Source organism: Poecilia latipinna, unplaced genomic scaffold (genome assembly GCF_001443285.1).
Source record: "Poecilia latipinna isolate Pla-1442-1.1 unplaced genomic scaffold, P_latipinna-1.0 Scaffold1293, whole genome shotgun sequence".
NCBI classification, from domain to species: domain Eukaryota; kingdom Metazoa; phylum Chordata; class Actinopteri; order Cyprinodontiformes; family Poeciliidae; genus Poecilia; species Poecilia latipinna.
This window is the reverse complement of record NW_015113909.1, coordinates 69,387-91,800: the sequence shown is the minus strand read 5'-3', so window position 1 is coordinate 91,800 and position 22,414 is coordinate 69,387. Positions and strand designations below refer to the sequence as shown.

The 22,414-nt window shown below is 41.0% G+C and overlaps 1 protein-coding gene across 3 annotated transcripts in view; it reads left to right on the top strand.

Moving 5' to 3' along the window:
- Window positions 1–22,414, top strand: part of magi3a (membrane associated guanylate kinase, WW and PDZ domain containing 3a) — a 128,338-nt gene that overhangs the window by 94,391 nt on the left and 11,533 nt on the right. For all 3 annotated transcript variants that reach the window (XM_015055052.1, XM_015055054.1, XM_015055053.1), the window contains exons 4-12: window positions 257–463; window positions 2,379–2,541; window positions 4,512–4,591; window positions 5,275–5,332; window positions 9,507–9,613; window positions 14,307–14,507; window positions 16,723–17,346; window positions 20,996–21,027; window positions 21,617–21,884. In XM_015055052.1, the coding sequence (XP_014910538.1) occupies window positions 257–463; window positions 2,379–2,541; window positions 4,512–4,591; window positions 5,275–5,332; window positions 9,507–9,613; window positions 14,307–14,507; window positions 16,723–17,346; window positions 20,996–21,027; window positions 21,617–21,884 (1,740 nt within the window). The remainder of the gene's footprint in view (window positions 1–256; window positions 464–2,378; window positions 2,542–4,511; window positions 4,592–5,274; window positions 5,333–9,506; window positions 9,614–14,306; window positions 14,508–16,722; window positions 17,347–20,995; window positions 21,028–21,616; window positions 21,885–22,414) is intronic.

Below are 22,414 nucleotides of genomic sequence, written 5' to 3'. Positions count from 1 at the left end.
CTTTATTATCCTGCCTCTTCATGGATGACCTTTCAGTTTTTGGGCTTTGTTCTTGTGTCAGCAAACAGCAGTTTGACCAATACCAACCATTTTAATCTGAATTTAAATATGTTTTTTTTTTTTTTTCCAACTGCAAGATTGAAGTTTGATGTAGATTATTACATAATTCATTGTTTTATGTCAGTGACTGCGTAATTTTCACTTGAAAACACTAAATATTCAAATAATACAACCTACTGTCTCTGCTTCCATCCAGGTAACTACTATGGGACCCCTAAACCCCCCGCAGAGCCCAGCCCTGTACAGCCAGACTTGGTGGACCAGGTTCTGTTTGACGAAGAATTTGACACGGAGGTCCAGCGGAAACGTACGACCTCAGTCAGTAAGATGGACAGAATGGACAGCACAGCTCCAGAGGAGGAGGAGGAAGAAGAAAGACCTCCTATGGTTAATGGTGTGGGAGGTGAGAAACCCATCTGTCTTTTCTTATTTTTCAGCTTTTGCAGCGCTTGTAGTTTTTTTATTATTTTTTTTAGCATAGCTGCGCTTACTTTCTTATACTGCTAACTTTTTTGTCCTTTTTTTTCTACAAAGTTGTTTCTATTTGCTGTTATCATGCAAGGTCAGCTAATCACCTCCATGTTAAGCAGATATGTTGCCAAAACGTCTCTGAGGGCAACTAATCTCTGAGGTAGAGATTGGCTGTCCTTTTCTGAAGGATGTCCTGACATGGTGCACATAATGATTAGTGATCTGTCCTTCAATCGAAATCAGAAAGATTTTAATGCCCACTTGAAATGTACTTTTAAGAGTCTTTGTTCATTCTGAAATAATCAGTTCAGATTTTTTGAGTCTATATTTTGTACTAGAGATGACGAAATTCAAACTCGACTCAGCCCAGGTTTTTGAGATCTCTACCAGCCACATCCGTCCAACAGGCACATGAGGAAAACCCCTTCATCTCTCTCACTGCCAACATTGAGAGGGATGTTGGCAGATCTGATCCCAATTCATTCACTTACCAGAACGGACACCATAACTCCCTCCAGTGAATTATGGGTCTGAACATGTTCAGAAAACACCAGGAAGATCCATATCCCATGATGCTAGGTAAGGGTTAGAATGTTGACAAAAACCCAACCACTACTTCTTTTAATACTTTTAAATGTCTTCAAATACAACATAACTAATTTTCATCTCCATGGCTCATAATGAAAACTCGCATTTAAATGTGACATTATGTGACATAATGTTGTCACATAATGGCAACAACAGGATGTTGTTGCCATTATGTTGCCAAAGATTGGAGCCATTTAATGTTGTAAGATCTCATTACCCTCCTAGCAAAAATGTTAAAATGAGTAAAGGCTCAGCGCTTATTGATGCCACCGTGACTGCCAGCTGAGAATATGCCATCAGATGAAGATTAATGGTTCTTCAAACTCTGAAACCATCCCTGTGTCGTCATGTAGATGGCTTGGTACTCACACACAGCGTTGCGATGCCTTAAAGGCAGTTCAACCCAGCCATTACTGCGAGTCCCATTTTTCCTTTGTGGTTCTTTAGAATTCATGTCAGTTTTATGAGGCTCACATTGTCACTGATTGTCTTCATGTTTCTCCGCAAGGGCCTAAACCCACTGTGACCTACGGTGCTATGTTTGCATCAAGACGGATTAAAAAAAAAAAAAAAGAACAAAAGAAATCTCAGTGCAGAAAAACCTCCATGGTTCCGCTATTAAAAAAGGCCCCAGCTTTGACACAAAAAAGATCTTGACTTCCTGCAGTCGACAGCCATCACTTTCTGCTGTATGCCATTCACTCAGTCCTGCCAAACAGAATGAACATTCAATGTCATGTTAAAGCAAGGTCACACAGAGCCAGATGGAAACCTGAGATAAGACCCTCTTGCATGCAGACTAGGCAAATGCACACACGCAAACACACGCACACACACACAAAGCAGCAGTGTGATACTAACAGAGCAGAGATGTGGCGCTCCTGGTTGAGCTGAAGCGTTCTGCCCTTGCCTCCGAGGCAGCACATCCTCGCTGACATGCAAATCCTATGGCAGTTGTGGTTCTTTCTTCCTCTTCCCGTACACTCTCTGTGTCTCCCTCTCTCGCTTTCACTCTCTCTCTCTCTCTCAACCCCTATAACTCCTGTTGATGTAAGCGTCCACACTGTGTTGAGGGGGAAAGCAGTCCGAGCGGCGGCAGCAGCAACAGAGAGACATGCAAGGAGCCCAGACGAGCTCCAATGGCGCCACAATCTCACCACCTATCTCTTTCTCCTTCTATCACCTCCCACACCCCTACTCCCATCCCATTCCTATCACTGTCTCTGTGCCCATGTCTCTGTCTTCCTGCCGGGATGCAGAGCACAAGGACAAGGCAGACTGGAGGAAGACTGTCCCCAGCTACAACCAGTCAGCAGGAGCCATGGACATGCGTGTCTGGAACACTCTGGATGAAAGTCAAGAGCCTTTGCCTAAGAACTGGGAAATGGCCTACACAGAGACTGGCATGGTCTATTTCATAGAGTAAGTAGCCTTTCTGCTGGCACTCGTCCTCCTTGTTTTTATAACACCTCTGTGTTTATCTCTGTTAGCTCCACTTCCTGCTCTCCCAGTTTTTCTTTCATTTCTGTGTTGACCATTGTGGAAAGTTCTGAAAACGAGTCCTTACCACAGCATTCCTCTTTCCACTGTTTGCTTTTAAGGTGCAAAAGGTGCACAGGTTGCTTTTAAAGTCATTAATATTTTCTAAAGTTACATTTGAATGGTTTAAAACCTGATTTAATGATGTGTCACACAGCCTGGAGATCAGTCAGGTGGGCACTTTAATCTAACTCCTAACTGGGTCGAGTCGCTGTGTGTGATGGCCTAAAATGTGGCAATCCCCTGAAATGTCCTTCTAATTATTTTCTCAATCTTTGGGAATTTTTCTTGTCATGATAGAAAATAGACAACCAACAGACCATACAGACCTTACATTAATGTAACCCTAGCCCTTTCTCATGGCTTTTTCCTGTAATTGACTCCTTTTTTTACTTAACCCAGAAAAATGTTATAAAAATTTGACTTTTTGATGCAACAAGTCCTATTCAAATGTAGCAGAAACACAATATAAATTTCAGACAATTCTGTCTTCCATCAAAATCCACCTTTTCTTGTTTTTATTTTTATTTTTGACACCAGTGGCCATGAGGTGACTGTATCACTCAATGGTCAATGGGAAGAACCGTTTTAATCTTTATCATCTTTGTCAGTTACTTCACAGAAAGACGGACAGAGAGGCATTTATGTACAGTAGATGTCCCATGGTCTTGAATCCAACAGAGGAAAGCCTTATTGATGAATATAACCTTTATATGTCAAGTACATTTTTCAGTGCCTTCACTGCCACTGAGCCACTCTACGACCACATCAAAAGACATATTTATGTATTTTTGCATTTATCATCCTAATTTTCTTTGTTGTTTAGATAAGCGGTAACATCATTCTACTACCTTTAAAACTAAATTTAGAGTTTTCTCATTTTTACAGTCGGTTATGTTGGAGCCATGCTGCATTCAGGTCTTTACTTGTGTTACTTTATCAAGTTCTGATCATATTCTGAGACATCACAGCCGTTTATCTGGAAGCATTAGATTCCTTCACACTGACCGTTGTTGACAAGCTATATGTGGCTTCATAGTCTGGCTAATTAGGTACATTTGCTTATCAGACTCACAATCTTACTACACAGGGCACATGGAGGTAGAATAATTATTCTGCACAATAATTCCTCCAAATTTAATTCTACATTTAATATGCCTGTGCATGTAAACCTCACAATTTCTCTTCTCTGTGCATCAACAATAAAATAATTGGATAACTAGCTGTAGGAAAGTGCTAAATTTGGTTATTTTTGAAATATATTATTGTTAGTATCATTTTTATTTATTGTTTAATAAACTATTTATTAGTTTAATAAAATAAAACCGTTTCATTTTTCCTCAGTGTTTGTTTTTTTTTTTTATCTAGTTAACTTGGTGCAGATCCTTTTGACCACTTGAATTCTCAGCGATGGCAGCTACATTTTTCACAATTAAGTTTTCTTTCCCCTCGTTTCCCCCGTGTTTGATGTGGAGTTTGCTGGCTGACACTGAAAGCAGCAGGCCAGCATTGTTTACCAGGCCCGTTAGAGTGGCGAGCAGTCAATGCCGAGCCTCAGAGAGCCAGGTGCTCCTGTTTGCTGCTAAATCAATAGCTCATTCTGCCAGTGAGAGAAACAACAGGCTAAATGGGGCTCACCACCCTTGACCTGCTCTCTCTTTTCTGCTTTTTATGATCTCTGCAGTGGCTCAGCCATTCCTTTTCTTCTCTCTTGACTCTTGCACTATCTTGCACTTGAAAGCCTACGAGCATTGTTAAAATTTTAACAGGTATTGTTAAATTCCCGAATGAGCAATTACAAAAGTTTAAGTAGCTAAAATATGAATCTTTCTCTCTTTTGTTTGTATTATTAGTCACAACACAAAGACCACCACCTGGCTAGACCCCCGTCTTGCCAAGAAAGCCAAGCCTCCAGAGAAGTGCATTGAAGGAGGTGAGTTTCTGCGTCTCTACTCGCATCTTTGCAACTTGCCGTCACACATGGCAATCTGCTCGCGACCCCCTTCTCTCGGGATGGGGCCGCAGGCCAACAGACGGAGGCTGAGCAGCCGAGCGGCCCCGGTCGCAGCCTTGCTGGTGACACAGCTCAAACCTCCCGTCTGCCTGTCTTCCCTCAACGGCTCCACGGACACACGCAGAGAGCTAATCAGTGCAGCATCTCTCAAAAGGCAATTTTCTCCTGCCCTCTCTTGCGTAAAGATCCCCTCTGCTCTGCATGTGTTGTGTCAGACAGTTGTGGAAAGTCAGGATGTTGCACACGTACAGTAAGCACCAGCAGAGGAAGAGAGAGAGAGGGAGGGGATTTGGTATTGTTTGAGACGTTGGGGTGTATTCTTCCTCATTTGATGGAAAATGGAAATCCACTGTGCAGCTGTATGTCCATCCATTAATTTATCCATCCATCTACCCACTCTGTCCGTCCATCTCTCCAGTCTCCTCTATACTCAAACTTCATTTAACAGCTCACACTCCTCACTGACTTCACTGGGTGTATGAATCAGTGAACACATGGATCTGAATAAAGACAACCTCTTTTTTTTTTGTGGCTGCACCACCCCTGTTGTTTATGTTGCAGCTGATTTATTGCCCCTCTACCTGTCTCTTCTGCCCCCTCAGAGCTTCCCTATGGCTGGGAGAAGATTGAGGACCCCCAGTTTGGCACCTACTATGTTGAGTGAGTAAAACCCTGTTCTGTTCTGTTCAGGGGTTTGAGGAGGGAACCCAAAGGGCTGCAGCTGTGAATCAAGGCTGATGTAGATGAAATAGCTAACGGCATGCTCCCAATCTGACTTTTTAAGAAAAGCTGCACCTGTGTGCATCCTTTTACAACTGTTGGGCCAAATCAGGTCTCTTTCATTAGTTTAGATTGCTTCCAGCTGTTGTTACTAGCTGCATTTCCATTACAAAGGTACACAGAGACTTTGTTGATACTCTGCTAATGTGTAAAAAGCACAATTTTGAAGTTGAGCTGTTTCTATTAAATAAGAAGCAATTAAAAATGCAATTCAAGCAATAAGTCATTAAAAAACATGCTGTACCACGTCTTCTTTTTCATCTTTTTCTCTAGCAGTAACATCTAGTTGTTGATCACATGACTTATATGATGGGGGGAAAAAAGTGTCTCCATTTCAGTTTTGTGAAATACATTGACTTTGATATAGCTGAAGAACAACATCAGCCTAGCACAAAAACTTTTTATTAAAAATTGTTTTGTTTCTATTAAACAAATGTGTTTTAGAAATTCCAATTTGCTCAATCTTAAGGTCAATAAAAACACAGCTACTACTGTGAAGTCCAAATGAGCTTATTTATTAAATCTGGTGTTAACCCCGTACACAATGGGATGCGGTTAACCTAAGCTGGTTTTCAAACTGGATTTTTCCGCAGGCCTGCAGGGAACAATTAACCACATCTCTGCTTTAGAGCTTTGTCTTTGTATGTGAAAGAGAGAATCTAGAGAATGTAGCAGACAATGAAGGTTCTGGGGTCCCAGAGAGGGAAACAGCAGAGAGATCCCGTTCTGATGGAGAGTGTAAACAAGAGGACGTTATTTCGTTTTAGTCCCATTACTGCGTAGAAAGAGGCAGAGACGTGCGGGCACGGGGGAAATCATCATGCCGGTTTATGCTGGAGGGTCACTGAGAGCCACTCACTCCTCTGCCACCGTCCTTTTCTCGTCCGGCTATTTTTTATTCCAAATAAATGACCACGATGTGACACCAAGTCCAATTATTTCCCCCGAATTGCGAGGCGTGTCAACCGGAGAGTGAGAAAGTGAGATGGTGAACTGGGAAATGACTGAAACAGGGGTGTGAGTTGGGGTTTGAGGGAGGTGGGGGGTGTTTATCTCCTCAGACTTAATGGGCTGGGCATCTCTGTGCATGAGTCATACACAGCAAGAGCGCTTTGTGTTGAAGGCACACACACAGCGTATAGCATCGGCGTCTCAGCATGTGACTGATTCACCGTGCAGTGTCATGGCTGGGATTTCTGCCTGTTCAAGCTCATTATGCAGATGAGCTACAGTCTTTTTAAAAAATAACACAGATCTTGTTTTAATTTTAGGGATTTACAAAACATGATGGAAAAAAACAAACAAAACAAAAACAAAAAGATTGGGTCTTCACCAAGGACCTAGAAATATTTCAGTTTACCCGCAAGTGTTTGAAAACACAAAGCAGATTCCCGTCAGACATCCTGGGTTTAATCCAGGGAGTAACACTGCTTCTCTCCGATGAGTTCGAGGCCTCAGTCAGATGTGAAAAAACTAATTACACCCCTGTTAGGGCTGAAACAAGTATTCAGATTAACCATAATCAAACAATCATTGGAATACTCGTCTATTAGTTTGATAATTGATTAATTGTTTGTGTACAGAGTCTAAAAAATGGAGTTATCTAAGCACCGTTAAAGGTGAAAAGCACTCAGTCATGTTTGTTTAATATCTTGTACAAGAAGAAAGCAGTGTGTCTGAAATTCTCCATCGGTGTCGGCTCTGACTTACAGCTGTATTTACTTCTTTTATACATCAGGACAGAAGAAGTGCAAAAAAAAAAAAGACATGCTGTGAGAACTAAGTCCTCAGCAGGTTGCTGTGAGATCTGACTTCTGTTTATCTAATCCTTGCAGCTGCAGACCCGAGCTTTGTCAGATGGCCTTCAAAGAACCCTCTATTATACACAGAGCTTGTAAACATAAGTGAAATAAAGACATAACGTAAATACAAAGATAAGACTTTAGCACAAGAAATAAAATATTCCAACCTAATGTTGGGGCAAGAAGACATGGCCTGTTTCTGCTTATATGTCTGAGAAGAGTCATGAGCAGAAACATTTTACATTCGAGAAAGATTTTTCCAAAGTTCACTTGAGTGGGACATCTACGGAAATTCATCCCAATGTGAATATCGGTGTAGACTTAGTTTTTTTAGAGCTGCATCTGAATGGACCATGCTGCTTCTGTGTCCTCTGGATTCTTCTAGAGCCAAAAGACCAACATAAAGATGTTGTTCTTCCAGTAGCTCTGCTTCAGAAAAGCACTTTTAATTGCAAAAATTCACTTTTACAGACTCAGTTCCACATTTTCTCATGCAACATCCACAAACAGCTGTGCTTTTTAAGGTATTGTATGTGACAGATCACAAAATAGGGCATATTTGTGAACTGGTCGATCATTTTGTTTTACAAATAAAAAATGGAAGGTTTGGTATGCATTTGTATTTAGGTTTCATGAGGAACTCCAGAAAAGTCATTGACCTTCAGAATTCACAGCGCTGCCAAGTGTATGTGTATTTTAATCTCAGTATAAATACTGAACGCCTCAGATATTTGTTTGAGAAGATTAGAGAGCGCAAAGATCATCAGGAAGACGAAGAACACGGCAGACAGGTCAGGGATAATGTCAGGGAGACTTTAAAACAACGTCAGTTTGTAGAACAAACGTTGAACATATCTAGAGCGACTGTAGTATGTTTAATTTCAAACCATTCAAGGCAGCTAACCACATCCCGGTAGTCAATCTGTAAATTTAAATTAACACTGATGTTCCATCAAGCTTTTAAACTTTAGTTATTTTGCAAACAATGGGCCAAAAATTTAGCCTCTAGAGGAGTAAAGCTGGTAAAAACACACCCTTAAGTTCTTCCAGCAAAACAGCTTTAGTTGAATGCAAATCCACATTTTACTTATTTTAATTATTAATTATTTTTACATTTTTGTTTGCAAAAAACTCATAACTTTTTCTTTCTGCTTTACATTGTAACAAACAATTTCAGTAAAACACATGGACGTTTGTAGTTGTAACGTGACCAAATGTGAGAAACGTTAAAAGGGTTTGGATACTTCTCCAAGGTACTGAATCTTCCAGGAAATGACAGCACAGGTCGGGAGATTCTTGGTCCTTCGTCCTCTCGAAGTCATCCAGCTCGTCCTTAAAGACATCTGCCCACATCAGTATCGCTTGTCCACCTCCTTATCACCCAACTCAGGGTCAGAACAGATTGTTCTCAGGGTAAAATGGAAGAACAGTGTGTCCTCATTTCACTCTTTTCACTTCTTTATATTATATTAAGTGATTTCAGCATTCTTTACTCTCTTAACTGTCCAGGTTGTCATTTTTGACCTTACAATTTGGATAAAGATCTGCAAAGTTTTTTTTTGTTTTTTTTTTGGCTGTGAAAGATTTTATTTCTTGGAAATTTTTTCCAGGCACTTCTTTTCCCTTCTCTTATTTCTCTGCAGATTGTTTGCTTCAAAAAGTGTAACTCAAATGTTTAAATCTGTCCAAAAAGCCTTTAAAACTCTTGTTTTTATCTCAAACACTTTCTTAAAGTGATAATCCTAAAGAAAACTTTGCACGTCAAAATAAACCACAGCTTTGCGTCCTTCCTAAAACTATTTAAATTATGTTTGTGTGATAAAAGTGAAGTGTGCTGTACCTTGTAAATGAGCTGCTATTTATTTAATATCTTTGCCTTTAGTACTTTTGGTTCTGGCATGTTTGGGTGTGCACAGCACATGCTGTTTACATGTTTAGAGCTGTGACATCGCGGCCAGCTCAGGATACGCCCCGCATAGTCAAATCACAGCTTTGCATCGTCATCAGACAGTAGCAGCAACAGTGGAGACTTTCTATCTGTAGACCAGCCAGATAGAGAGAACAGAGGGATTGAATGAGTGAAATTTTAGTTTTTAGATACATATCTGTGTAACTGACTATCAGTTAAGATCTTTTCTCAAAATTAGGGAGACAAATGTGCAATTATTTGGGATGTATATTCAAACATTACTCTGTATTTTGTCCTATTTGCTGTTCTTGTAACATAACGTTATTTCCTATCCCCTGTGCAGCCACATCAACCAGAAGACCCAGTTTGAAAATCCGGTGATGGAAGCAAAAAGGAAGCTGAGTGACGACACACCCACTGCAGTTCAGCCACCAGCAGCCGCACCCTCAGGTAAAACTCTCAGCAAAAAAAAAATTGCTGACCTTTTATCTGCACTTACAAAGAATCTTCTATCAGATGAAACCTTTGTTATGTCCTTCTTAAAAGTAGAAAATCCACAAGGATTTAGGTGGGAGTGGACGTTTTGGAAATCTTCAAGTTGTGCCCTGGATGAGATATTAAAATCTAAGCAAACTAACTATCAAATGCCACTTGCATATCGTGTTTTCTGGCAAAAAGTTTTAGTGGTTTAGGAAAGTTAGTTCAGTTACTGCTTAAATAAGGAGGTTAGAATATCCACTGCCTGTTCAGAAAGGAGCTGAACCGAAAGTGAAATTGTTTATTTACATCTTGTTTTTGAAGAATTATAGAGAAAACATGACGTGAGAGAGAATTGCATCTGACTGCTCTAAGTTATTTCATGTTTTTAGCATGTTTTTATGAGCATGCATTTCTGTTTTTAAAGCAGTTTTTAAAGGTTTATTCCCAGAGCCAGATTATGAAAATATAAATTGTCACTCCCGCGCTTCCACCTCCCAGCCTGCTTCACTGCACCTGATCTCTGCATCCTTCCCTGCATTTGGTGGGCCCACGTGGAGGAGACTTTATGTTGCTTTCCGATGTTAAACTCCTTCTAATTATTGTCCATTAGTCCCAACTGGGAACTCAAGGTCGGGGTCAAACTACCTCAAGCGTTCATGTCCGGAATAGAGCAGAAAATGTAATGGATAAATTATGGATTCATCTGCAGTGATGTGGCAGAAAGAGCTGAACCTGACCGCAAAGCTCACAATTTACGTATGGATCAGGACCAAGAGAAGCAGATCCCAGGCACAGTTGGCTAAAATGAACTTGTTGATATGTTGAACTGAACATTAGTGGTGAACATTTCATACACACTGTAACTGATAGTAAATAAGTATGTAATAACTTTGTGCCCCAAATTAAACCCTGCTTACTGCATCATGGAGCCTTGGGCCGGCCCTGGCTGCATGTATTTTTACCCTCCTATTTAGTTAAGTAATCACTGTGGACTCGAACCCCCACAGGCCTTGTCAAACTTGCTTAAATTCTTCCTCTTCCTCATTTTAATGTTTGAAATAAAAACCTTCAAGGACAGACGCTTTTGCTCTTTTCCACACAAGGGAAATTGTAAGAGATCCTCAGGTTTTTTTTTACTTTAACTGTTAAAATGTTCCGGCTGATTAGTGTAGTTAGTGACATGCAAAAACTTGGCATGTTTTGCTTTAAGTCTGCTGTGTCTTTACCTAATAAACTCCTGCGTGGACAACAGCATGGTTAACACAGATGTTCCATCATTGCACTTCTTAAAACATCACATTGTGTGTGTTATCCAAACACTGAGAGCCCTTTAACCGTCTGCTTTAAGATGAAATGTCTTTCTGAGGATGTTCTAACAGTTGACAGGCTGGTGATAAACAGCTTATAGCCTCGGAAGCTATGATATTCAATTTGAATAATGAAACGACGCTTCACTGGGCGGCAGAATTCACTTTGACAAGTAGATATGAAACAGGGAAGGCTCTGAGGTCTCTCTGAATGCTGCTTTAGCCCCCTGTCATTCACAGCTGCTTAAAGATCTCTGTAGACCGGAGGAAGGGTGCCAGGGAAGAGGGATGGGAGGACAGAGGGCTAACTGCAGTTGTGTGTGACTTATTGTCATAAATTGCCTTTCTGCTACTTCTCATGTCCCACATGTGGGGAATGCTGCAGCTTGACTGATATAATCACCCGCCGCACCGTAAACACTAGAGTCTGATAAATGGAGGCCCCCGTGTTGTAAAAGGAGTTGGAGCTATTACCGTCCTCCAAGTGTGCATACACAGAGCATGTCCGTATTAGCATTCAAGCCGGCCTCCGTGTTTCAGACACCCTTCGGACAGATCTGTCCGCCTCAGTCTGCTGCGCGCAGATCCCACCTCCCATAGCTGAGTCTCTCTGCAGTCTGTGTGCCACCGCCTCCAGCTCTAACTGCCCACCCTGCACCTTCCCACCCTCGTTAATGAGAATTAATGGCCAGTGTGAACGTGCGTGAGGTGGCTCCCGAGCGCGATTCTGACGAGGCTGCCTCGGCTGACCTGTCAGACAATGGCGACGGGGCACAGGAGCGGAGCACGGCACTGCGCTCAGGCCATAATTACAGCACTGACAATCCTGTCAGACATTTCACATAATCACTTCGCCCCCCTGAGAAAACAGACTGTCCCATTGTTGTCCACAGCTTAATCAGGGCCGTGTAAACACGGCTTTGGTTTGTAGCCTCTGCTTTCCAGATATGGTTTCTGTCCATGCTGCTTTAATGGGGATCATTTAGGAAATAGTTTTTCTGGCACAGCGTGAACATGACTCAGCAGGTTGAGCGTTTTACCTGCAGCAGACACATTTTAACATTCATCAAAACAAGCTGTAAGGCCCGTAGAGCTAAATTTAGGGTTCCCACGTCATCTTGAAAAGTCAGTGAATGTGTGGAATACAAAACTCTAATATGATTATATCTGAAGTTGGGGTGAACAAGAGCACTGTTTATGTTGGTTGTTATTCAAAAGTCCGTCCATTCAAGTTCTATATTTAAATTAGTACAGTTGATAAAATTATTTTATTGACTAACCGAATTTTTGTTTTTTTGAAATAAAAAAAAAAAGCAAATCTGGTATGGAATAAATCCGAGCTTTTATATTAAAGTTACATCATCCAACACTTAAATCTTTAACACAATAGAAATATCTGGACTGTGGAACTTTGGAAATGTGTCCGGGACCTTCGAAAGTATTTGTGTCGCTTTAATTCTGCTCGACCTGTCTCTGCTTTTCACTTTAAAAACAGTCACGTCCATAAACCAATTGCGGTGCAGTTATGCAAATCAAAATCCCATGACACTACGACACTGAGAGAGAGTGGTGTGGGAGGCAGGGAGGACTCCTCTCTGCGCTGCCCCTGTAATGAGATTGATGTCGAGCTGTCTATCAGTGTGGGAACCAGGCAGGGACGAAGCCCGACCTGCAGGGACCCAGCAAATAACTGGCACTCGCACAGGGGAAGTGGAGGCTAGGATTTAGTTAGGATTCACCTCTTTGTGTCAGGGCTAACTCTATTACTTTTCTGTCTCTTTCTGGCTCATCAGTCCTCCCTTTCTCCACTCTCTCCTATAGTCCAGTAGCATTTATTTCCTGTCTTCTGTGAAGTTGCCTCATATGATCAACACCTTGCATCACAAGGGAAACTTGCTATGAAGTTTACAGGGAAAGCAAAACAGATTCATCTCACGTAAAGTGACATTGAATTGTTTACCACTGGTAATTGGCAGGGGAGTCATATTATTTTAGTCTTTTAAGGAGTCAGTTGTTATTTTTTTCTAATCCACAAAGGAGCAAAACTGTGCATACAGAGCAGACTCTAAGATTTGAATTGCTCAAAGGTCGATCCAATTTGGCTTAGACGGTTTAAAGTTAAATACTGTGGGAGTTTTTCAGTCAAATGAAAAACCCAAACACACACATCAGAACACGTTTCCTAATGGGACAGGCTAAAATTAAGTTGGAAATGACTTCTAAATTTACCCAGCTGAAAAAAAACATGACATATTTTTAAACCTATTTTGACCCTATATTGATTAGACAAAATCAATAATAAATCAACCGTCAACAATAAATTCAGTTATACAGCTTGTTCTCGTCATTCCATATTATAAACGACTGGTTCAGATTTGTCTTTAAGCAGTAGGTCCACTGTGGCTCGTCTTGCAATCGAAAGGTTGTAGGTTCGATTTCAGCTTTCCCCACATGTCGATGTGTCCCTCGGCAAGGCACTTAACCCCAACTTGCCTTCCAATTTGCATATTGATGTTTAAATGTTTGGATGTTTACTAGCTTTATAAAAGATTTGTTTGAGCTTGCATTAAAACTCAGGGTTCTTTGATTGTTTGTATAATTACTATCAGTGAGCGACATTCGACAGATGGCAGATTAAAGAGAAGCTCATCATTTTACAGAAACCTTCTGTGGCCATTTGCTCTTTTGCAAGAACCTATTTTTATCAGGACCTAATTGTAAACTGAGAAGATTATCTGGTGCACATATATACTATGTGCACTTTAATTTTGAACTAAGTTTGCATCGAATTTCTAGAAATGTCTGCTGGTGTTTTTGAGGCACAACAAAAACTTTGTTTGTATTTGATTTCACAAATACAACCAGAAAGAAAAACGTGATTTATATGTTGAGGAATGTCAAATGTGATACTATATATGTGTTGTTTGTAGGTCTATAAAAAAGCTGTGTCTAAAGATTGTTGTTGTGATACAGGCCACAGTTTGAAATAAAATCCTTTACTGTTCAACTGAACGTCGGCCAATCAGTACACAAACCACGCGTGCAGTAGACGTGTGAGTGTGAGGTGATTCTCTGGTTATAATTTCTGGAATGCTAAAAGGAGAAATGGACAAGGCATTAGGGTGTTTTGCAATTAAGCATAAATACAGGTTTGACTTGTGAAACAGCAACAGTTTATGTTGTCATTTAGTAAACAATTAAAATGTGTGGTTAAAGATAAGCTTGACGGAACAAAACGGGAATCTGGCCTCCCTCCTAACTGCTGTATGAGTGTGTTGTTGGAATCAAATTTGTTTCCACCTTTTGCGTTCTCTATTTACTATCTCTATTTTCCATTTTTCCATGTATCTCCACAGAAGAGGAGCCTGCTAGAGGGTTGCGTGGTTTCACTCGGGATCCATCTCAGCTGCAGGGTTCCATCTTGCAGACATCACTTAAAAAAAGCCCGCTGGGATTTGGGTTCACTATTATCGGAGGAGACCGACCGGATGAGTTCCTTCAAGTCAAAAACGTCCTTCCTGATGGGCCTGCAGCACATGACAACAAGATTGCCCCAGGTAATTTTCCTCAGAGCCATGATAGTGTTCTCTGAGTTCTGGACACCAACTGTTTAGCAGTCAGAGGTCAGACTGATCTGAAGAGCCTTCCAAAACTTAGAAATATTTTATTTAGACCTAGAGTGTCAGCTCAATACAAAGTAGCATATAATTGTAAAGTGGAACAAAAAGATTCATGGTTTTCACAATTTCTTTTTACAAATAAAGATGTGGAAAGGCGTGGATTTGTATTCAAACCTACTTTCTTGAATCATACAACTACATTTTACTGCAAGGTGCATTCGCATCAGGTTTGCAAATCTTGACGTGGCTGTTTTTGCCCATTTTTTTATTTCAAGACAACTCAAACTCAGTCAGATTACGTAGAGAGTCTCTTTGGACATCAGTTTTAAAAAACTGTCTAAGACCCCCATTTGGATTTAGGTTTGGACTTTAACTAGGCCATTCTAAAATATGAATGGTGTTATCTAAGCCTTTCCATTGTAGCTCTGACTACAATGTGTTTAGGAATGTTGTTCCCTGCTTCGGTGATGCGGTCAGGGCAATTTAAGCTTTCAGTCTTGCATAATGTTTTTCATGTTAGCAAAAAAGCTCAGTTGTCTGACCAGATCACTACTCTGTCAAATAAAACACTTTGAAAACACTGTTTGTGTTGGAAAATGTGTGCAAGGACACCGTAGTGATCCAAAAAAATAAGTCCCAAATTATGTGCATTTGACTTTTCTTGACCTTTTATATATGGTTTAGGCAACCATTTGTAAAGAGAGCAGATCATGGATACCTCACACTGAATGTCACATTGCTGAATCACATAAGGCAGCTTTATGATCAGTCATAAAAATAAGAAATCATCGATAAAACAGGCATCTAGTTTATAGTTTACGGTCAGAGTTTATATCCAAGCATAAATTACAGTTTTAATTGGCCTGTCTTATGTAGGTTGAAGGGTGAGCACTATATGAAGCCATTCAGGAATATTTCAAGTAAAAGGCGTCGCAATAGGGTGGTGCAAATATGCAGGGATTTTCACCGTTTCATTTGTCTGTGGACATTGTGATCACATGTAGGGCGACTGAATTAATTTGAATAACTGTTGTGGAAAAAAGCCTTAGGATTCATATAACACTAATATTGATCGCCACACAAGCACAGCTGCTGAGAATCAACGAGAAAGTGGAACAGAGAGAGTAATTATTTTCACTGTCTCATTTCCCTTGAGAGGGGGGGTAATTGACTGTACCAAAAGATGAATATAATTAATTTCATTGGGTTTTAACAGCGAGCAGTCGACTGGAACAACTTTCCCTTGCATCTTAACACTATGGACCTGCTACACTTATTCATGCCAGGATGTGCAATGTTAGAGCTCCTGGAGAATGTTTATTCCACTTGTCTTTTGGGATGTTTTATATAAAACACTGTAGTACCATATAATGAGTCAGAGCCACCATGTTAGTTTATGGAGTTCATTTAAGGAGTGCAACTTTAGCTGTGTTTGCTTGGGGAAGGTATCGATTGTGTAGGTGGGATGGATCTTCTTCTGGGCATTTAGCCAGCTGGCCAGTCAGCGGTTCAGCTGTTTGGCAGGACGAGGTCTCCAGCTTTTACAGGGAGATGAAGGTGGAAAAGAATGAGCATGTCACTTATCTTGTTCTGTTTTACACTTTCCTACTTCCTGTTGCCATAATAAAGTTATGTACAAATAAATACTGTTGATTGGGAAAACATTTTATGTGATATAGCAACATATTTGGGAAGTGGAAGGAAAATTAAATTTATTCCCAATAAAATTCTGGAAATTGTGGAGTCAATACTGTGACAAACCACCTTTTGCTATGATTGCAGTTGTAGCTATTTTGGGACTTGTCTTCCAACTTTGCACATCTAGAAACATAAAAATATCTATTGTTGCTGACTATTGTTTGTGCAATATAACTTGATCAAGCCTTTTCTAGCATTCCACACTAAAAACTAAGCAATAAAAGTATGTATGACTTGTGCTGATATTGCATTGGTCAACATCGGTACTTTCCAACACTCACAACTGCGATATCGTAATCGTATCAGAAGTGAAAAAGTTGGGCACCCACAATCCCAACAAAATGCATTAAAGTTTGTAGTTTACTAGTGAAATAGAGATGTGATTGTGTTTGCTCTGTATTTAATTTAACCATTTTTCACTTTTGAGAATGAAATCTCTTTGTTCTTCTTCGAGGTGACGTCATCGTGGACATTAACGGGGCTTGTGTGCTGGGGAAGACTCACGCTGACGTGGTTCAGATGTTTCAGTCCATCCCAATCAACCAGTATGTGGACCTGGTCTTGTGTCGGGGTTACCCTCTGCCAGAGGACTCTAACAGCAGCGAAGATGCATCAGCTTCACTCAACGCCTCAAAAGAAGCTTCCCCTACCCCATCGTCCTCCAATCCCCAGGAGCCCCATTTCACAGTCCCGGATGGAGGACACCTCTCACGCCAGGCTGCTGCCGTACCGGCCCTAAGCAACGGCGGACGCCACCATCACCACCCGCAGCAACACCAGCACCTTCCGCTCACCCACAACCAGGAGGCCCCAGACCCCACCCTGTTGCAGCCGGAGCTGGTGAGCGTACCCTTGGTGAAAGGACCAGGGGGGTTCGGTTTTGCCATCGCAGACTGCCCCTTGGGGCAGAAGGTCAAGATGATCCTGGACGCCCAGTGGTGTCGTGGCTTGCTGAAGGGTGACGTCATCAAGGAGATCAACAGGCAGAACGTCCAAACGCTGAGCCACGCTCAGGTAGTGGACATCCTCAAAGACCTGCCGGTGGGCAGCGAGGTGAACGTGCTGGTGCTTCGAGGAGGTGAGTGGCTGTAAACAATTATGAATCTGGCTCAAGTTAAGTTTATGTGTATGGCAACGAGGCAGTTCAAAGTGCTTCACTTCATATAAACATCTAACCTGGCCATTGCTTTTCTGCACATTTCCGCTTGATTCAGATTCATCTTCACATCTCAGTGTAGACTTTCACCCATTGACCTGGATTTCTCCGGTAGAATTGCAACCGGGTCAATGAGCAAACAGAAGAAGTTGTGAATGATCACATAAATCTTTTACACTGTTTGTAGTCTGCCTGTGGTTGTAAGCAATTGCAGCGGAGAACGTGAACAAAGCCATTCAGTCCATGTTGGTCATGCTTCCCAATATTGAATTAACATCAACAGCCATCTTGCTCGGCTCAGCACTTCTCTCTTCTCAGTGGAGGATGGTTATTTGCAGTGCAGGCAATTTTCAGTAAGCTTCGTAGTGTCGAACCTGTGCGTTACATACACCACAGGCAAACATTAGCGATTGGGCAAAATTTAAAACCTCGACAGAGTCCACTCTTCCAGGAAGCAATTGTTTCTCTATAGCGAGAGTCCAGACCCTCTGTATGAAGCAACACATAGAACAAGGGGTTGGTTTTTACCTGGCTAAAAAACAGACAGTCAACGATTATGAGATTAGTAATAAACAATGCAATTTGTCAAATGCCATCATCAAAATCATCAAGCAAATATACATCAAATATGTTTATTAATGTTCCACTTACTACTAATCAAAGACAACTCTAAACAGGTGGGTTTTTGTCTTTGTTTAAAGGAACTCAATGTTTTGACGGTTGAGCAGTTTTCTGGAAGTTTGTTCCAGATCTGTGGTGCGGAGCAGCTGAATGCTGTTTCTCAGTGTTTGGTTCTGGTTCTGGGATGCAGATACAAGGTTGATACAAAAACAACAGATCTAATGTATTTTGGTGCTAAGCCAGTAGACTCAGGTGGTAAGTTGGTAGCACCACAGCTGGGACACGCTGTGAAATCTTTCTGAATGTTAATCTACAAGTATCATGTTCAGACAGCGCACAGGTATTACAGCCTGGAGGCAAGGTGACAGTTTATTCCAATTCTTCTGAAATCCTTTTAATCCCCCTGCAGATTTCTTTTCTGCTTTGTGCTTTTGACTCACTTTTTTCTGCCATCAAAAAGAAAAAACAATAAACAAAATTCCCAGACTGCTTTTAAAATTAATTCCCGAGGAGACGCTGACATTATCCTTCCTGTTGTCTGAGACCTATCAGCTGTAGAGGAGATGAAAGTTCCTGTACTGTGTACAATGTTTTAATTTATAAATGACAGGACGGATTGCGTGCTGCCTGTCTTGCTTGAATACACGGACTCTCCCAGTGTTTAATAAAGCAATTTCACGCTCTGGTCCACGCCAGCTCTGCATCATCCACTGTGCACCTTCCCAAACGGGGAGGAAGTGGAGCTCGGTCACATGGGAGGGAGCTGCGTTCGGAAGAGATGGCAGCTTCACTGAACCACTTGCTGCCATGAGAGAAAGAAAGAGAGTAGGCAGAGCGTGGTGGGTAATCACCGCCTGTCTTCTTGCTTCATGCTTTCCCTGATTTGAAGGGCTTGTTCCTTTTTTTTGCCTTTGCTGCAGTGCAGTATAGCCCAGATTCAGGAGATCAGTGTTGCACCCACATATCAGATGCGCTGAGCCGGGTTCTGTTCTACGCTCCCGGGGGTTTGTCGTGTATCTGCATTAATCGCACACGTGCATATGCTGCATGTGTGAGTGCGTGTGTCTGTGTGTGTGTGTGTGTCACAGCTTTAGGAAAGCATAGGATCACAGCTTTCCAGAAATCAAAGATGAAATGCTGCTGAGGTTTCTCACAGGACCCCCAAAGGCTCGGATTAGGATTGGTTTCAGTTTCAACCAGCAGTCAGAATTACAGATGATGGGAAGTAAATTCGGAAAATTGTGAAGATTTTCATACTGAAATGAAGCTACAGTGCCTTGTAAAAATATTCACACCCTTTCACACAAATGTCAGAGTGTTTCATTGAGATTTTATGTGATGGACCAACACAAAGTAGAGAATTACGATGGAGTCCAAGAAAAATTACAAAAGGTTTTACTCTTTCCTATTTGAGAAACATCTCAAGCTCAGTCAGATTCGACATAGAACATTTGTGAGCATTTGTTTTCAAGTCTTTGAACAGATTTTAACTTGAATTAATGTCTGAGCTTTGACTGGGCCATTCTGACACATGAATATAATTTGGTTTCAACCATCCAATTGTTGTGTTGGCCGTGTGTTTAGGTCCTCCGTCCTGCTAAAAGGTTGACCTTTGCCCCATTTGCTTATCTTTTGCAGCCTCTATCTGGTTTTCTGCTCCCGTATTTAACTTCATCCATTTTCTCATCAGCTTTAGCAGCTTCTCTGTCCTTGCTAAAGAAAAATGTTTTCTATTTAAACTTTATTCCATAGAAAAACATTTAAACTTTATGTTTTTGATAATATAAATACAGCTCTGGAAAAAATTAAGAGCCCACCAAATATTTATTTCTGAACTCTTCCTGAGTTAAAACATTAGTATTGTTGTTTCTAAATGAATATGAACTTGTTTTCTTTGCATTATTTGAGGTATGAAAGCACTGCATTTATTTTTTATTTTTTATTTTTGGTATTTTAACCATTTCTCATTTTCTTCAAATTAAAACTAAAGTTTTGCTTGGAATTTGGGAAACAATAGTTCGTAGAATAAAAGAACAATGTTCATTTTACTCACATATACCTATAAAAAGTCAAATCAGAGAAACTGATCATTTTAATTGGTCTCTTAATTTTTTCCAGAGTTGTATATTATTAATATAAACATGTTTTAATAAACATACAATTGTATGTTTTAACACAACATACTGCGCATTTTAACAAATTTATTTGTGGCGGAACAAAAATGCAGATGTGCAGACTGAAGGAAGCAGATGGAAAATTAACATACATTAATTAGCTTATTGAACAAAGGAACAAATGGAGGCACTGCGGAGGCAGGAAATCCAAATTAGCCCAAGCATGAATCCACACCTGAATAGTTCAAACAAAGTAAATGAACTGGGCGGGGATAAACAGGCAAGGAAAGCATCTGGTGGACCAAATGGGGAACAAAGAAGACGGTGGATAGACTTCCAAGGAAATATTACAATATCTACAAATGGAAACAAATGTGAAGCACCACTAAGAAAAACTACTGATCAAATGCAAACCACAGTCTGGGATGATTTTTGTGAAAAACCGGACAGCTTCAGCGCCTCTGGGTTGCATTTGCAGCAACAGGTGGCTGGTTTCACCCAGAGAGCAGTGGATGTTTTCCCACGGCTCCAGGTCTTCTTTGGCCCTCCTCTTATAATTACACATCAAACATCAGTAATACTTGAGCCTACTGACCCCTGGTGGTAATATTACACATTGCTTTCCACACCCCTCTCATTTGAAACTTGAGAGAAGCGGAGAGGAAAGTACTGAAAACATGTCTGGTACAGGTGAGAACAGAGAAATGGGATAAACACACAAAACCTGTAACTAAGATTTTTATGATTCTCACCTTTTGTCATCGTTATATATTTCATAATGTGTTGGCTATGTTTTCTTAAGGATTTAACCTTCACTTTCACCTCTCTGCTGACAGGTCAAACTTCTCCTGTGAAATCACTAAAACCTGTAAGTAAAACACTTTTTTTTATCAGTTTTCTCATAAAAAATGATGTAATAGAAAACCCATTTTCTGTTGGATTACAAAATAGAAACCATTATTTTTTCTGGTTTGCTTTATCGCTGCCTCCCACAAGCAATGCTGCATTATTCAGGCAACCTGCATTATCCAGGTTGTTATTTCTGGAGTTGCGTGTGGGTAAACACACATGTTCCGTGCAAACAGCAACTTAACATCATCCTGTGCTTGGGTGTTGTAAGATGATATGCCTCGTTCAACAGCTTGTCACTGTGCTGCTCCTCTGTGCTGCGCTTTGAAAATAGAGAGGAGATGAGGCAGAAACAGGCTTACTCACTCTGCTTTGTTGGTGAAATGCAGTATCATTCTGCTCGGTTGTGCTATTTGGGGGATTTTTTATTTCTTGGTAACTAAATCCATCCTATATTTAGACTTGAACCACTTAGATAAATGATCTGTTATTGCTGTTGTTACTGTATATGTTCCAAGTTATCTGAAAATGTGCCACAACTAATGGATGTTTCACCCACCTGAGGACTTGCACATCTGTTTACCCTTTCCTCCTGTTGTGTGTGGCAGGAGAGAGCTAGCATGCCCCACGCTACGTCCCAGCACAGCCTCCAGCATCCTCCGCACGCCGTCTCCCACCAGCTGCCGCACCCGGCCTCGCAGCCCGTCGTGCAGCTGCAGCAGCGGCAGGAGATGGCGAACAGCACAGAGACCCTCAGTCAGCCGGAGGTGCTCTCCAACGCGCTCCCTGTGTCTACCAACACCCTGCGGTCGTCTTCTCCCAAACCGGACCCGTCTGAGCTCTACCTCAAGTCCAAAGCTATGCTAGACAGCAAGCGTAAGTTGATGACAGAACTTTTTCAGCCCTACTTGAGCATCTCTCTAATCAGCTTTGCAATGTATTTCATTGGTTGGATATGTGAGGTTGATCCAAACCCGCCTGGAAGTTACAAAAGTCTCTTCTGGAGATTTAAAATCGCTTCGATATTCAAGCTTTAGATAAAAATGAGCAAATCAGTATAGCAATCTTCAGTTTTTGTACTTTTACCTGCCAATACCAATTTCACCTTTAAGTTGCAAAATAGCAGTTTCCATGTGTTTTCCTTAGAGATGGTAGATCCTTACTTCAACTCTGACATTTCCAAAAGGCTGTAAAAATGTCCAAATCCAGCAGGTTCCATGATAAACTCGAGCCAAAGCTCAAAAAGCGGAAACTCTGTTTCACTCCAAATAATATTCTTCTAATCTGCCTAAAGTCTTGCTTTCTCTGGCTCTCTTGCAGCCTAAATGTTCAGTTTCCTTTTAAATTGCTTCTTAGATTTCTGTTGTTCATTTTTTGCACATCACAGGTTGAAAATAATTAGTTTG